This window comes from Drosophila virilis, unplaced genomic scaffold, assembly GCF_030788295.1.
Source record: "Drosophila virilis strain 15010-1051.87 unplaced genomic scaffold, Dvir_AGI_RSII-ME tig00001590, whole genome shotgun sequence".
Classification (NCBI taxonomy): Eukaryota; Metazoa; Arthropoda; class Insecta; order Diptera; family Drosophilidae; genus Drosophila; species Drosophila virilis.
The window spans coordinates 508,816-526,551 of record NW_027212847.1 but is presented as its reverse complement, the minus strand read 5'-3'; the positions used below and the strand labels follow the sequence as shown (position 1 = coordinate 526,551).

The following is a 17,736-nucleotide window of genomic DNA, read 5'->3' as shown; positions in this document are numbered from 1 at the left end:
AAAGAGATCCACAAAAATAGATGATAATTTCCTCACGGATAGCAGCACAAACACAGGGTCTCTAGTTACGCTGGTATCTTCGACAAAGATGTATTAGACCCGCTAATTTTTCTCCGTAATTGTTATCTCTGTTATGGTATTGGAGAAATCCCATTTCCATAAGGGATTAGCAAGAGTCTGATAATCCATCGAAAGATTCAGCATGTCAACTTTTTTGCAAGTCGCCACATATTCAAACTGCACTTCTCTCCTCACACACAATCTTGGCCCTACTTAAAGGAAAACGCAGGTCGGAGTACCGTCCGCCGTCCCAATGCCATCAGCCACTCTTCTTTGTGGTTATCCCTTAGGAACTATACACACAAACACATTAATATTATAACATAAAATACTGAATTACTGATCATATATAAAAACATTTTTATTATATTTGTTTTACATTATGGTCCTTGTCAGCTGTACTTTTTAAGCTTGGGCTGCAATATCCAAAGCACGTCGCAGATCATCTATCAGATCGTCAGAGTCTTCAAGGCCGACTGACAAACGAATAAGAGCATCAGTAATACCCAACAACTTTCGGTCTTCAATAGGAACAGAGGCATGAGTCATTATTGACCTTAAATAAAATTAATTTAAAAAATAAAGAAAAATAATTGAATTTTTGAGTAAATTTGAAGTACTAACTTATATAAAAGTAAAAGTGTGATTGATATTAATTTATCTTAGCTTCTTTCTTCTAACAGCAATTTTTATTGTAAAAAACGTGATTTGGTTCTTATATATGGAAATATTGAATACACTTTTATTTGTTCTTTATGGTGGAGAGGCAAAAAGGATTATTCATTCTAGTTCTCAAAGCAATATATTGGCATTGTGCAAAATTTGTTTTGTTCACCACAAATGCAATTTCAGCCTTACTAATGCTATTGAAACCCAGCAATTATTTACCGATTTATATATAACAACTTAATTGTTGAAATTTCTGAGTTTAGCCAATTGGTGGTAATGTGGCGATTTCTAACTTATTGCTAATTTGATTTAATTGCAAAAAGCAAATTAATGCAAGTCAATCTTACAAATCATGTTGAATGTTGCAAGCGTCTGGCGTTGGGAAAGCTAAGTATCAAGAAAGTAATTGACGAATTGCATTCCAGCTTTGTGCAAACTTAATAATAAGATCACAGCCTTGGACACTAAATTCCCAAATTGTTGGATGTCCTCCTCTTTAGCCACCAAACTACAAATCTACAGCCTATAACTGCAACTATACGCATTATAGTGCTGTGTATAGAAATCAATAAACAACCAGTGCATGAATGTGTGTGTATACTGAAACTCTTGTCGTTTGCGCTTGCTGCCGCAAATATAATATATATATATATATATATATATATATATATATGTTATATGTATGCAGATGATGCGAAACTTATTGCCGTGATTATTTATCACCTACAGCAGATGTTCCAAAACACGTTTTCTTTAGTAAGTTCTGTGCAACCAATCTTGAAGAAATGAATGATCAAATTGCATTTAAATTGCCGCTCAAATTGGTGAGCAGTATAAATTGGTTTGTTAACTTGATTTAACAAATTCGCTAAAATAAATGATTTTGACATATATTTGCGTTCATACATACGGACAGACAGTCAAACATAGCTATCTCGACTCGGCTTGTGATGCTGATCTAGAACACATATACTTCATGGGCTCAGAGCTGCTTCCTTCTGCTTTTCACATATATTTCTACAAATGCACTTTACCCTTTTACCCATTTTCCATGGGTTTACGGTATAAAACAACTATTATTTATTCAATTACTACAAATATTCAAATACAAAATATTTATTAAATTATTACTTACGGTAACTCAGCTAAACTCTCATATCCGCCAAGACTTTCTGCTAATGTAAATAATTTAAGAGCCTTTAAAAATGCTGTAGCATGCTTTAAAGAGCCTTTTATGTAAAATGAAAACACTCCGCTATAGCCATATGTCTGTTTTATAGCTATAGAGTGATGTGGATGCGATTCCAGCGCTGGATGTAGTACTTTTTCAACGAAAGCATGTGATTCAAGAAATTTCGCTATTAAAATTCCATTTTTTTGGTGTTGTCTCATACGTAATGAAAGTGTTTTCAGACTACGGTTAACCTGATAGCAATCAAATGGAGATGGAACTATACCAACCGCTGCAAAAAAAGACAATAAATGAATATACAAGTCTTTTGCATATACACTTTCATCAACAAACCATTTTGTAAAAATTTTAATCTTGTATAAAGATTTTCAGAGTTTATTGTTATGCCACCCATAACAACATCAGTATGTCCATTCATGTATTTTGTTAACGAGTAGCAAACTAAATCAGCTCCTAACTCAAGCGGCCTTTGAAAATAGGACGTCAGAAATGTGTTGTCGACCGCTACAATTATGTTTCCTTTTTCATGGCATATTTTTGCAATGGCTTCGATGTCCGCAACTTTGATTAGTGGGTTTGTCGGCGATTCTATCCAAACTAGCTGAAAAAGAGTAATAATTAAGTATTAACTAGTGTTTATTATTTAACAAATTATTCATTAATGTATTATGTAAATTATTCCAAAACGGTGTTTTTTAAAAACGGATTAATTACGTTAATAATTATTTGATATTTATGTGCTAATTTTACTTTGCTCTTTAACCCTGAACCCATTGAGAATGGGTTAAGCCCCAGGTAGACTGATACATCTTGGACCCCATATTTATATTCGCATGTGTGACGTGTCGATCTCAGAACATATAACAGCTGGAGACTTGTGCCCTAGTATGTGCGTGCGCACATACGATTTAGAAAATCGGAAAATTGCCCCGGTTTCGAGCAATTGAGAAAAATTTAAATCTAAAGGCAAATCTTTAAAGTATTAAAATAAAGAGTCACCAAACCAGACATGTATCTTTTTGAATAATATATACAAATCAGGCATCTTTCATTTTATATATCCCCGCATCCGCCACATAACTATAAAAAAATTAAATAAATCAATTGACACTACACACCAATGTAAGCGACAATTTTACTGCTTTTGTAATATTGCGAATATACGGATATTCTATAGCACAATACGATCTACTGTTAAACATGTCATTAATATCAGACAACGGCTGGTTAAATTAAGATGTATTTACGGCAGCTACGCAATTTGATTGTATTGTGTTCTACGCTGTGTGTATGTGCTGTTATTTTTATTCGTTTTTAGTCGTCGAGTACAGATGTTGGTAAGTAATTGAAGTCAGATGGTTCGGGTATAAAAATATTTTAATGAGGTTTTCCCAATATAATATATATTCTTGATCAGTATCAATAGCCGAGTCGATCTAGCCATGTCCGTCTGTCTGTCCGTCCGTCCGTATGTATGACCGCAAGAATCTCAGAACCTATAAGGGCTAGCGACTTGAAATTTTAGATGTAGGTGATCCTAGTGCGCAGATCGAGTTTGTTTCTGATAATCGATAACTTACTCAGTTTCCAAGCAATCGATAAAATCGATATCGACATCCGGTTTTTTGAGCAAATTGTGTAAATAATAAGAGCTTGAGTCACCAAACATTATATGTTGCTTCTAGAATATTACATATATGTCAAGTTCTTTAATTTTATACCTATCGTCACCTCCCCGCTACCAACCGAGAGCTATTAATTAAGTAAATAGCCCAACTTGTATCGCCAACCAATTTAAGCCACAATTTAAATACAATTGACTTTTTCAGAATACACAGATATATTTACTGTAGAAAATTGCATAAAGATGGGTTAAGAATGTTATATAATAGAATGTATATAATAATAATAATAACATGTACAGACACATATTCATGCGCGTCTGCTTCGCATTCTATCGCATTCTAACAGCATGAGATATGCTGTTTCATGTTGGTAGCACGAACTTCAAAATATTCCCTACTCGGGCTTGTTTCCGATAATCGATAACTTACTTCGTTTCGAAGCAATCGATATCGACATCCTGTTTTCTGAGCGAAATTGGTAAATATTAAGAGCTAGAGTCACCAAACTTGACATTATATATATATATATATCAAGTATCTTTCATTTTATACCTATCGCCACCTCCTCGATACCACTACAGAGCTATAAATCAAGTTAATAACCATACTTATATGGCCCACCAAGTTAAGCCACAATTTTAATGCAAGTGACTTCTTGAGAATACATTCTATGGTACAGTTAGACATACTGTAGAAAATTTCATTAATATCGGCTATGAAAAAACCAAATTTATGTTCTATTGCCCAATTGAATGGGGCGCAAATTCTAAGAATTTTTTGGCTGGTGTGGCTGTTGAGTAGAGTCGTCAGCAAGTTATGCGCCCAGTTGCGAATTCAAGCCCTACCAAGGGAAACTTTTTTTAAATTTATATGTTACTTTAAACAAGCGCGTTGCGCGAACTGCATTAGGTGTTGGAATAAAAGGGGTTCAGGGTATTCCCTTGTCGGAAGCTCTCGACTAGAACCTCTTACTTGTTTTGATTTTGAACACTAAATTTAAAACTTATGAACCTTACGTTTTAGACTTCAAACCCAAATTACAGGGATAACCCGTTATAAAAAAATGTACCCATTGGCATAAAAAAAAATGTATTACCTGAGAAAATTTAATACCGAAAGGAATATTTAATTTACTTATTTATTTAATTTAATGCTAGTCTTACAGATCTTTCTATTTTCAAAATATTTAATCAGCTGGCTTGGGTCAGAGGTTTATTTTATTTAAGTCAACAAGTAAAAATAAAAACAATTTTGTTTTAAGATATTCTTCTCTATTATATTACAGCTGCACCTTCCCAATCGCCTTCCCAATAGTCACAAAATTTTACCTATAGCTTCTTGAATAGTTATAAATCAAATAAATAAATCGATTGGAAAAAGTTTAATGTCATTGACTTTTTGAGAGTATACGGATATTTAATAAAGCACAATACGATCTACTGCTGAAAAATTCATCAAGCTCAGTTGAAAAACACAAATGCTATTAAAGAAAACGGCTGCTTTAATTCCCACACGCCTGTATGTCGAAGGAGTATTATTATTATTTTTTTTATTGTATTAATGGTCGACAAAACGAGTGTCTTCCTCAATAGATTAAATAATAGATAATGGAATTATATCCTAAAAGCCTAGTTAAAGAACACAATTTTCTAAATCACCGACCGATGGAGGTGTTTCAATTGCCAGTCCGGCCAGCTGTGCCGCTTTTCACAGCTAATTTTGTCAGTGACGCTATTAGAGCCTACATCTAAGCAGAAGGTTGTATGTAGGAAAAAGTGTTCTTAAGTAAAATTAAAATAATCTTAATTTGCTATATTAATTAATAAAATACAATAAATAGGAAAAAATAAGATTGTTAATAAAGTAAATAAATGTTAGTTAGATAAAGAGTGTTAAGTAGATAGGACAAAGAGAAAAGTAATGGGAAATCCCGGTGGGGGAAAATTGTTCAGCCTGTTCGGCAAGCTATGCCCCTGCTCATAGCTGGGAATGGTCAGCCACTTCCCGAAGGTATCCTGAAAGCAACGATTTTATTAGGGGTAGAGACAGTTCGGTAGAGAAAACGTGATGCAAACTATTAAAATTTTTACATAGCACGCGAAAGGGATTGTGCATAGTGTAGTCTGTTGTGCACGTAGATAGGAATAAGGGGCGATAATTTCTGGTTATGCTAGCCGGAACAGAGAATTGAAGGCGCCCTAGAAGTAACGGAGAATCTGTTTCGCCAATTATCAACTTATGTAGAGAACAACACCGAGAATTATCCTTCGGTTGGCTAACGACGGAAAGTCAAGAAGAAGCAGCCTGCTGGAGTAGGATGGGAACCGAAGATTAGGGTCCCAATTTAAACCTCGTAAGGCAAAAAGCAGAAATTGCTTCTGAACAGATTCAATACGATTTTGGCTATTGTTATACTGCGGAGACCAGATGCAAGAGCAGTATTCAAGGATAGGGCGAACGAGAGAGATGTACAGAAGTTTTGTTATAATAGGATCGTTAAACTCTTTGGACCATCGTTTAATGAATCCAAGTACACCTTTTGCCTTATTAACGATGGTATCTATGTGAAGATTAAAACAGAGTTTAGAATCAAAAATAACGCCTAGATCCTTAACTGTTAGTATACGTTGCAAAGGGATATTGTCGATTGTATAACTGACAAGATAAGGTGTAGTACGATTAAATGTCATAAACATACTCTTTTGAAAAATTTTAATGCGATTGATCGGCCAAACACCAAAGTTGCATAGCGTTCAAATCGTCTTGTAGACGAGAATGATGTAGTGGATAAGTGTATGATAGAAAAAGTTTGACATCATACGCATACATGAGTACACGGGCATGTGATATAACAAAGTGGAGATCATTTATAAAAAGAGTAAAGAGTAAAGGTACAAGATGACTACCTTGAGTAACACCAGAAGTAACGTGACCCGTTTAGAGGTAGTCAGCCTCAGCATTACTCTTTGGGTCCTACATTTTAAATAAGAATGAATCCATAGTAAAAGAGACGGAGGGAAACCTTTTCGGTCAAGTTTAAAAAGTAAAATGTCGTGATGCACAGAATCAAACGCTTCACTGAAGTCAGTGTAAATGACATGAGTTTGCATTTTCGAAAGGAAAGCATAATTTACCAAGGAAGTAAACTCTAGCAGATTGGTCGTAGTTGACCGATTATTTACGAATCTATGTTGAACAGGGGAAACAATTGATTTGCAGAAATGCTGCAAATTCGAAGTGATAATTTTTTTAAAATAAGTTAGAAGTTTTGCAATTCCCCTGTAATTTTGTATATCAGACTTCCCACCTTTCTTGTGAAGAGGAATGATAAAAGATTCTTTCAAAAAGAGATGGAAAGACAGAAGTTTCAAGGGATAGATTAAAAAGCTTTAGCAATGGATAAAGAAGAGAAGAACTACACTCCTTGAGTAGACATCTTGGAATATTGTCCGGCCCAGGAGAGTAAGAGATTATAGCTAATAGGAGAGAGGAGTGTGAAATAATGAGATGAGGTATAGGACTAGCGGAAGAAATAGTATAAAGGTAAGAATTAGTATTAGGACAGACTGAAGAGTAAGTTGATTGGAAAAAATTAGCAAAGAGGTTAGCAGAATCAAAGTCATTGCTAGCTTTATTCATCCCGAGAGAAAAAGGAAATTGGCAAACTTGAAGATTTACGCTTCAAGTTTACAAAATTATAAAACTTTCTCGGATTTTGGGCAAATTGCCCTAAACAACGAGTTACAATAATTCTAATAGCATTGAGAATTAAAAAGAAAGAAGTTCGACTTAGCTATGGAATATTTGGCCAAGTCTGTACGCGAACCATACTTTTTAATCTTTTTAAAATATTTTGATTTTACATTTTTGAGATGGGATAATCTGGGAGTAAACCAGGGTGGTTTTGAAAAAGTAGTCGAAGGAATTGACTTTGGGATACACACATCTAGGAGGGAGTTTAGGGTGATATAAAAAAAATTAATGGCGGTATTCGTACCAACCGAGTCATATAAGAAAGACATAAATATGAAAGCATAGATAAACTTATTCAGCAAAGAATAAGTTTCTTTGCGAAAGCAACAGCGGAGAATAATCTCAGCCAATAATGGCTGATAAGCACGAAATTAAATGATTACAATTGAGCATTGCAATCTCTAAAGTACGATGATAGACATCCTCAGGAAAAGATAAAGGAGTGGACCTAGACACATTAGAAATAAGGTAGTCATTAACAAATACGAGGTCAAGTGTTCTAATCAAATGATTAGAAATTGAATTGATTTGAAACAACGAAAGATCAAGCATGCAGTCTATAAAATCGTGCTGTGCTGGGGGCACTAGATAATTTTCGGCAGTGAATAATGACCAAGAGATGTTCTGCAAATTAAAATCACCCAACATCATAAATAGGTCATTATCACGCACGTGTGAAGAAACTTATTTCATGCAAGTAATATGTTTCATATAAACTTGAATATCAGAAGAAGGAGGGACATAAAAGCATGTAATATAGAAATTCTGTGTAGGAAAAGTCACATTAATTCTCAGCGTCAATCAATCTCAACGGCAATTAACACCCCACCAACTCGAGTCGGCCGATAATTTCTATGCAAAATAAAGTTATGCGAAAAAATCTCAAAATTAGATATGGTTGAATTTAACAATGTTTCTGAAAATGCTTTTATATCTGAATCGAAGGAAGTGAAAGAAAAAAAAATGAAAAGATTTTTAAGCTTTGAAATTAGACCTCTAACATTCTGATAATGAATAAAGATTTGGTCAGAAGATGAAGCTAGTTTTTTGGGGCAGAAATGGTACCCTGTATTGAAGGGACTGGAAGGGTGACAGGCTGGTTACGCTTTTTAGGCTTGAACTCATGAACAATCATATGTGGTGGCCAAAATTTGGGATCACAAATGATTGGGAACATATCATGTGAAACATTTATTTTTAATGATGATATTTCACGAGGGGTGGAGAAATTAAATTTGGTTATTGACACACTCGCAGAAAATTTGCTAACAATAGAGGCTGCGAATGACTTCTTTGCAATTGCATCAATCTTGTCGCAATCACGCCCAGCCAGCAATTAACAAATGCGGCAGTGCAGAATCATCAGCCTGCTTGACTGTGCACGATTTCCTACAGCACGACATAATTATTAAATGCGTATGCAAGATGCGAGAGCGCAGAGAAACACGAAAACGTATTCGTACACAAACAAATTGTTTGGAGCGAATAGCATTAGAAAAAAATTTGCGAGAGCGCGATGCACAAGCAGAATTACAATGCCTTTACATAATTTGTGATCTCCCTAACCTGTAATGGTACCCAGTATCTGGTGTTCGAAGCATTCAAATATCGAAGGATTGAAATATAATTTCATGACTTTGATAAACATATTGGTATGGTGTAAATCACCAATGTTTACATTAAGTTCACACTAATTTTTTAATCTATCTATCTATCACTAAATCTTACTCGTCAACCTCAACAGCAAAAAAATACACACATAAAATTACACAAACACTTGTGGGCATTAGTATTTTAACATGACAGCCAATTTTATTTATATCCAATCGTACGCCACAAAGATGAAATTTAAAAAAGGATTGGGTATTTTTACCATTAAAAAAAATTAATAAGAATTATTTAGCTTAATGAAAACTAGATAAACACGGTACGGTGAAAGTTAACAATATGCAACACAAAATTTCATTTTAGGTCGGCTGTTCGTTTCCCAAAACCTTTATGACATAAAAGCCTGATGTTGACAACATCTTACATTTCCATAGTTAAATTAATGGGCGTTGAATTTGGCCAAGATATCTTAACCAACAAAAAAGTTGTGCATACAAGAACTTAATGTTCGGCTATCGTTCAGACATATTTATTTTGTAAATTCGATAGTTGCCTATATCTATAGGTTAGCTGCTTGTTGTTGTTCATATTTAACATCACATCGCCTCCCTTATGCAGAAGCTCTTTTGTGTAAATAATAATTAAAATAGTCTCTCGAGCTCTCGCGATTTTCAACATGTGCTTTGGTATTGTGTACGCTCTTAATAATTTCTAACTTTATACTCTTCTTACATTGCCATTGTTTTAAAAGAAACACATAATAATAGATGAACAAATTGTTTGGTTTAGATAAACTTGCCAAGGTGATATGACGACAAGTCAATCAAGAATGCCTTGTTGACTATGTGATAATGTTTAGCATTCTAAATGTGCCGGTCATAGAGGCCAAGGGGGATGCTATTATCCAACGTAATGGTTTACAATCTAGTTGTGACTTGTGTTGGGATTCTGATGTATGCGTTTATGCGGCAGACCAGTATTGCCTTTAGGGGTCTGTTCGCGTAGAAAAACCAATCGTTTTATCGTGGCAGTACAGGGCGATTTAGAGACCACAGCTGATAGTGCTCCCACTATCACACCTGTGGTGCCTAAGCCTCTAGTGAGTACTCCACCGAAAAAAACATATTTTAGTTTCCTGGCTTGCTCATTTTTTTCCTTTATTGCTCATCGGACTACGAATCATGTAAAGGTTGCATACCAGAACGTTAGTTGTGTTAAATCCAAACGTGTTGGCCTGTATGCAGAATCTGATATTATCGATTTACTGGGCCTTGGCTAAGGGTGGACATCTCAAATTCCTAAATATTAACTTCCAAATACACCACTTAGATTTGATCGAGGAGCTAGCTTTTGAATTTGCTCTTTTGTCGAAAATCCATGTGCTTCCCATTTAGAATTGGAGCTTGTGGATGTAAATGCATTTCGTAGTTTATAATTTGTATTCCCCCACTATCTAAATTATCTATCTATTAAATCTATGTCCTGCTGACTATTTGATAAAGACCTCTTGGTTGTTAATGACGGCTTTAATGTCGGTTGATCATCGCCAATGGATTCAATCTTTCTGTATTCTTCATCTCACATGAGTTTATTGATGGTCTACATGAGATATCTTTAGCGCACGTTAGTTGGGTGCATAACCCAAGAGAAAGATCTCTTCGTTTGAGCTTAGTAGTACATTCGTTCCAAAGTGTTGTGCGTAGGATTGACACGATTTCACTTCCTGAAGACCCCTTTCATCCAATTTTGGATTCGGTAATTAATCTACCAGCCCTTGCAAGGCTCAAAGAATTAAAAAAGCTGATCATTTCCATTGTTTTCGTAAGGCTAAATTAAATTTTTTTAATAAATGATCTTATTCTGCCAATTAATTTGTCCCAACTGTACAATTGTGCAAACATTGATGTTGCCATTAAACTATTTAATGATGCCCTGTACTTTTATATTTGTGTCCCTCTTGTTTACCCAGCGATTCTGATAGGCCATCCTGGATCTTAAGAGTCGACGTGTTATGGAAATATTTGAAATCGGGAAATCAGAGTGAGTTCTCTCGGTATGCAGATGCGACATCAAACTTTTCTACGCAACATTCTATATGCTTTAAGGTTTACCTTCGCAGTTGTCACCCTCAGCATTATCCTAAGCAATTTTTAAATATAATAAGTTGCGAGTGCGACTACAGAACCAGAATCGACATTGCCGATCTGCTCGCAAACTTTTTTCAAACTACATAGGCCTCCTGTAGGTATACAAAATTCAGCTTTGTCCTCATCAGATACAAAGGTCAAAGTTAATCTCATGCAGTAAATCTGTCGAAAACTGTAGAGGATATTCAAATTATCCGATATCGTAACAGCTCAACGGCAACATTTATGTAGCTCTTTATATGGCCATCCCAGTTGCGTAGATGTGCAGCCACTAATCTTCTTGCGATTGCAGACTGATAACACTTTTAGTAATGCTTTTGACTCCTTTATTCACTCCTTCTGCCTTCTCGGCTTCTCAGTAAAACTTCTGAACTGGATTCTTTCCAGAAATTGGGTTTTTAAATGTATTCAGGTGAGTCAGGTGTTCCCACGGTAGTCAACTAGGTCCGCAACTCTTTACTCGTTCCATCAATAACCCTCTCTCCCAGCAACTTAGAATTTAACTTTCATTTGAGAGACGTATCATACAATCCCATAAATCAGGCAGATATGAATTAACAAGAGCTAAATGTTAAAATGGGAAGACAGCAGACCGCTAAATATATATCCAGCGAGCAGCAAAAATGGTAGCAGCGCTTTGACGTTCAAAATCCGAAGCCAAACAAGTTTCATATAGATGTTTTGGTAGTCATTGATTTTGTTCCAGTGCCTCAGGAGCCTAATTTAAGGACCATATTTAATCAAGGTCCTGGGCAAAGACCGTTACATAATTGAGAATCTGCTTGACCATTCTGTATTACAACGGCACTTCTGTAATGTGATGTCGAGTAATCAGAAGAGGCCATGGTTAGCTTAGCCTTAGCTTCAAACCTGGATATCAGCGAGGAAGTGTACACAGAAAGCGACGCGTCAATAGAGGCTGAATGTCTTATAGAGAGTAGTTTAAGATTGGAGTATAATACATATGTTCAGCAATCCGCAGACTCAAGAACTTTTTGAAAGTATATAGTTCAAAGTTAAAAAATATATACAAATTATAATAGTAAATAAATGAATTCATGTATAAAAAATCACCCAATATTGTAAGAGAATAAAGAAATAAATTAATGAAATAATTTTGGCAAAAAGCGCATTATGTTCAATCTCTATATTTAGAGAATAGCACACTTAGATCAATATTACTTTTGGAGAGTGTATGCTTGTCTCAGTCAATGACGCGCGAGCAGCAATGTAGGAATGTTTGAATTTTGCATGCATAAGTACCTTCAAATATGTATAAATGTGTTGTTATTCACTACAATGAATTTTTCTGGCAAATACAAGAATTTTGTTCGTTTTCTAGAATTAAATATTTATGAAATACCTTTGTCTCCAATTTAAATGCAGATTTAAGATTCTCCAAATTAGAGGCATCAACAAAAGTTGCGGAAATTCCCAAACGTGATGCAACTTGCCTGATTGTAACAAATAAATTGTGTTTATTGTTATGCACAACTAGTGTAAATTAAATCTTACCTTATCAGTCGATTTGTACCACCATACACATCATCTCCCATTATTATGTGATCTCCACTGTTGAGCATTGTAAGGACAGCAGTAGTTGCGCCGAGTCCAGATGAAAAAGTTAAGCCATATTTTGCATTGTCCAGTGCTGCTAAGCACTTCTCTAGCACATTTCGAGTGGGATTGCCACTTCTTGAGTACTCATAACCCTATAAAAAATTTAATAAAATAAATATTAAGAAAATTGTTCTTAAACTTAGAGACTGAAGTTAATAAAAGGGTTCAAAATATTGAGTTGAGATTATTTCTTTTGAGGAACGGATCCATTTTAATGTGTAATCATTACATTCGTATCTTTCTGACCCATGAAATCTCTTGAGGGCAAGTCTTACATACTTGCTTTATTATGGTGAGCATCCCCCAGCTGGATGCGAGTATGATGCCGTGGATCAAGTTCGATAGCATGTGTCTGTATGACACGACTGAAGAATATGTCGACACCTCACTAGCGACAATGCAAAGTTATTCGTGCTGTTTCCTTTTCAAGCTGTGTATGAACTCAAAATCCACAATTGAAAACATTTGAAAACAGCTCAAAAATTGCATTTCTTAAAGACTTTTTCGTCTAATGAAGAAGCTTGCGCAATATGACATTTGCCAAATACAGACTCGGTATTATACTGGATGGGAAGGCCTAATTGAACGATACAACCGACCACCTCCTGTCGATAAATCAATTATGAAGGCCTTAATGGAGTTGCCAACAACGATGAACAGCACTTAGCAATTATGCGGAAGGTGGCAGAAAGTGCAAGCGAAATTTTACGCGAACATGAGATGAGGGCCACATTGCGTACTCTGCAAATCTGCTCAAATTCGATCTCTGGTTAAGAGGACCAGAATGCTTTAATGATGGAAACTTAAGCTTGGCAAGCATTATTTCACATCACTGTGTTCGGAGAGAAAAGACTACGACAATGTTGAGTGTGGCAGTTACCAATTCTGCATCTACTTGACGAGCTTGTCAACCGTGTCTACTAATGGACAAGACTTCTACCAAACAACATATAGACTGGAAAATCAGTGGAATGAGATGGGGCCTCTTCGTTTTGTGCGGCTGGTCCAAAGTCGCCTTCGTTTTTGTTTGGGTTCGAGACACACTTGCGCGCTCAGACAGCAAGAGAGCAAAAATACGTATCACTTCTGATAGAACGGCATCGCTGCAAATTTTGTATTCCCTCGCACTACAGGAAACTGCTTTGGTTTATTCTAAGTGCTCTTTCCATTTGTGTATTTATCGTTGTCTGTGAGTGATTTGTCCGCACAAGCAAAAATCCACACAAATTAAATTTTTCACAAAAGTCGGTGGCTTTGTTTCCTTTTGAAGTGACGAACACAATGAAATAATGAAAGGGTTTGCAACGTCGTTGCGAAATTCTTGCATTTTAGCTCGTTATCGTTGGAAAATAAAATATTTTCGACTCGCTATTCACGTATACTTGCATATTCTGTGTATGAAAATAACCATTTATGCACTTGTGTGCCTGTTGGTTGCCTGACTGCGTGTCCCTTGCAAATTTGACAAGATTTCAAGTTTTTAATTTTTGTATTTCGGGCGCTAAAAACACACACATACATACAAATATATGTTTATGGGCAGATCATGGGCGCAAAAGAAAATTCATTACCAATCATTGATGATTTAGGACTCCTGCCGTAGGTGGACGCTTAAGCAAATGCCCTTTTGTGCCAACCACCCGATCATTCCACTAAAGATCCATCGTGTCACGAAGTTTAACAATTCCCCCTCGCAAGAAGTGGGGTAACATCTGCTTTTTAATTTGTTTAGCAATGCCTTCAAATTACAAGTCAAGTTGGAACTAGCTACAGATCTCAGTACGGACACCTTTCTGACCACACGTCTTCTCTTCATGTCCTGTTGTGGGAGCTTAAGGAGAATGAAGAGGATTAATTGCTAACATCGCAGACCCCTATCATCATAATATCGCATACAATGGCCACACTGAGGTTGCAAGTGGTGGGTGCGATCAGTGAAGTTGCATCTTCATGGCGTTCTCGGAAATGATACTCTCACATTCGAACAGATGCACAATCTATTAACACAAATCGACAAAGGACATCAACTTGACATTTTTGTCACCTGCTTATCTTCCGATCGGACGACTCTGCACAGAAATGTCAGTCTATGGAACTAAGTTTTTGGAAATGTTTTCATTTAGATTATATGCCCACTTTAAAAAGGAATCATAAATGAAATGCAGTATCCCCAAACGTATCCTCTAGAGAAGTTGTGTTGATTGACCACCAGCAGCATGGATCTTAGAAAAGATTATCGAGACGTACCTTATTATATTAATTATCAATTTCTTGGAAATGGAAACGATGTGTTATCGATTATCGAAAACAAACAATCTGCGCAGGCAAGTACAGCTAAAATTTCACATCTCTAGCTCATTAGTTCTGAGATCCTTGCGTTCATACATACGGACGGACGGACGGACTGACAGACGGACAGGGCTATATCGACTAAGCTATTGATGCTGATCAAGAATATATATACTTTATTTATGTTACATACAATTGCATTTTGCACAAATACAATAAACCCCTTTTTACCCATTTTTAATGGGTTCAGGGTATACAAATTAGCAGCAGTTAAAGAAAAGCGGAAAAGTCTGGAGCTGTGCCACAAATATTTATATTTTAAAAAATTTAATTAACTAGGGTAGAAGCGGGGAGACAACCGTTGAATAGTATAAAGTTCATTCCCGAGTTTGATGGAAAACAGAAAAACTACGTCCAATTGGGAGTTCTAGGCAAAATCAAGCTGTTGCTGTTATTCGTAATAAAATTTAACGTTTGGCAGATGCACTTCTGGCATATTTTAATATCGTACTCATTTTTATGACCAAAATCTAAGTTTTTTATGTAACATGCATAACTACATGTATATATAAATTCATACATACACCACTGATTCCTTGGAATACATAGAGTGTTAAGATCTGCTTTTTGTGGTGAATAATAAAAAAATAAAAACAACTGCGCGGCGTCTAATTTGCTACTTGACTTCATAGCATTTGACTCTTCTACAAAATGTAAATGCTGTAAAATCTAGTAATAACATTTATGACGTCACAACGTTGTCACAAAACGTAAACGATATCGCGTAGCGGAAGTTGTTATATCCATATTATTCGCAACTTTAATAGCGGGTAATTAAAAAAAATGGCAACACCAGCAGAGAAAACATCGATAATAGTGCCAGTGCTAAATATATCAAATATTTTGATTCCCTTACTTTCAAAAATTAATTTCTGGCAATTGAGAAGGGAATAGAAGCGGGAAAAATGTTTCTTTCATATTTATGGAGATTTTTAAGCGGAAACAATTTCTTAACAGTAATGCGATTTTAAAAAAAAGTATTAATACATATTTTATTAACAAGAATAAAATTTTCTTACAATTATTTTAGCAATTTATGATCATAGGCATGACACTGATCTCTATTACCATGTCTTCAGAGTGTTTAGGGGTTTTTAGTTTTAAGTTTTGTCCGAATTGCATCAAACTTATTTTCAAAGCTCTACAGAGCTCTGAGAGGTTAATGTACACGTGTTTCATTTATTCGATTTGGCAAATTCCAGCTACAAAAGTTGTTATAAAAAAATGTGTCTCGAAAGATCTACATATTTAAAAAATGTATAGCGATGGTAAATCAGCGGAAGACCGATTTATTTACCATTCGATTAGATTCAAATTCATTTTCAAAGATCTTTGAGAGAATTTTTTGATACGTTCTTGTGTAGCAAATGTGGGTCAAAGGTTTAACAAACAAAAGTTTATTTATCATCTTCAAAATTCTCACCGCAAGAATAACATAATAATAATAACGGAAACCATTGGTTTACACTTGGTTTTTTATTCGCTATTTTAAAAGGAATTGGGAATCATAATGGGTCGATTTCAATTTTCAAAGTAAATAGATTTGTAAAAACTATGTTCATAAATACATATGTTTTTTGTTAACTTAACTTTAACTTAATAGACAGCCATGCATAATTTTTAGTATGTATGTACATATGTACGTGTCTAACTTACACGGTGCTCTCCTGGTGCATCCTGTTTAAAAGTAGTGCTCAATGATATGGGAGGTATGACACATGCACTTTTCCACTGCTCCGGATCCTGACCGGCGTGAATTGATTTTGTAGCAAATCCTTTTGGCTGAATCTTAAAACTCATTTTCAATAAATAAATTTCAATAGATACGCACGCGACAAAGACTTGTTAATCAATGTTTCAAATAACTTAGTTTTTCTGCTCCAAATAATATTGATTATAGCCCATTCACACTAGAATGTAATTATGGAACGAAGAGAATACATATGGATATACACACATATGTACGTATAATACCATACGCTTTGATTTGCACATATTTCTATATACTTTTTTCTTTCCTATTTAATAATCATTCACTTCTTACAAAAAACTAAGGATTTTAAAAAATCATTAGTACTTATATTTAAGGAACTAGCAGGTTTTACTCGAACTTGGCCGTGGCAAGTTTTGTGATTAAAACTGTAAATATTACTTTTTCCACAAGTTTCTGGGAAATTAAATTTAATTAAATTAAATTAATTAAATTAAATTGAGATTAAAGTCCATCCAATAAAGAACCAAATGTTGGAATCAAATGTTTTCGCTAGCGTTCGCATTTACTACAAGAGCTTCAAAAATATTGCTACGCTCTCGCTATCGTTCTCCATCATATAATTGACGGCAAACAAAAAGAAAAGGCAATCAATTTTTTTTTAATGTTATGGGAACAAATAAAATCCACATTCCCATTCCCAAATTAACAACTTCAACAAATTCATTGGATAAGGACACTGGACATTTCAAAGAAAATAATTTCAAGGTGCTGGGCAACTTTTTAAGTTCTAGCAACTTATTTCCAAATGATTGAAATGATACAACGATTTAAAAGTTGAAATTTCCATTTATGAAAGCCAATAGAAATGTTTTAAATTTTTGGAAGGAAAGGAAGTCAAGCCATCCAGAGTTGTATGGCCTAAGCAAAAAATGTTATGCTATACCGCCAACTCAAGTGAGCATAACTACTTAAACAAAATATTAATAAACAAGTGCTTAT

At 35.1% G+C, this 17,736-nt stretch overlaps 1 protein-coding gene across 1 annotated transcript; it reads right to left on the bottom strand.

The window, feature by feature from the left end:
* Nucleotides 1-396: 396 nt before the first annotated feature.
* On the bottom strand, nt 397-16,901 carry LOC6636636 (cystathionine gamma-lyase). Its single transcript, XM_002060067.4, has 6 exons — nt 16,680-16,901; nt 12,570-12,766; nt 12,418-12,508; nt 2,255-2,522; nt 1,865-2,192; nt 397-616 (listed from the first exon to the last, which is right to left on the bottom strand). The coding sequence occupies exons 1-6, from the start codon at nt 16,821-16,823 to the stop codon at nt 466-468; spliced, it is 1,179 nt and encodes a 392-aa protein (XP_002060103.1). The 5' UTR covers nt 16,824-16,901; the 3' UTR covers nt 397-465.
* Nucleotides 16,902-17,736: the final 835 nt, after the last annotated feature.

Coding starts and splice junctions, on each gene's coding strand:
- LOC6636636 (XM_002060067.4), bottom strand. CDS start 16,823: ATGAGTTTTAAGATTCAGCCAAAAGGATTTGCTACAAAATCAATTCAC. Junction 12,509..12,569: donor GGTACAAATCGACTGATAAG/GTAAGATTTAAT, acceptor TGTTACAATCAG/GCAAGTTGCATCACGTTTGG. Junction 2,523..12,417: donor CATTTAAATTGGAGACAAAG/GTATTTCATAAA, acceptor ACTCTTTTTCAG/CTAGTTTGGATAGAATCGCC.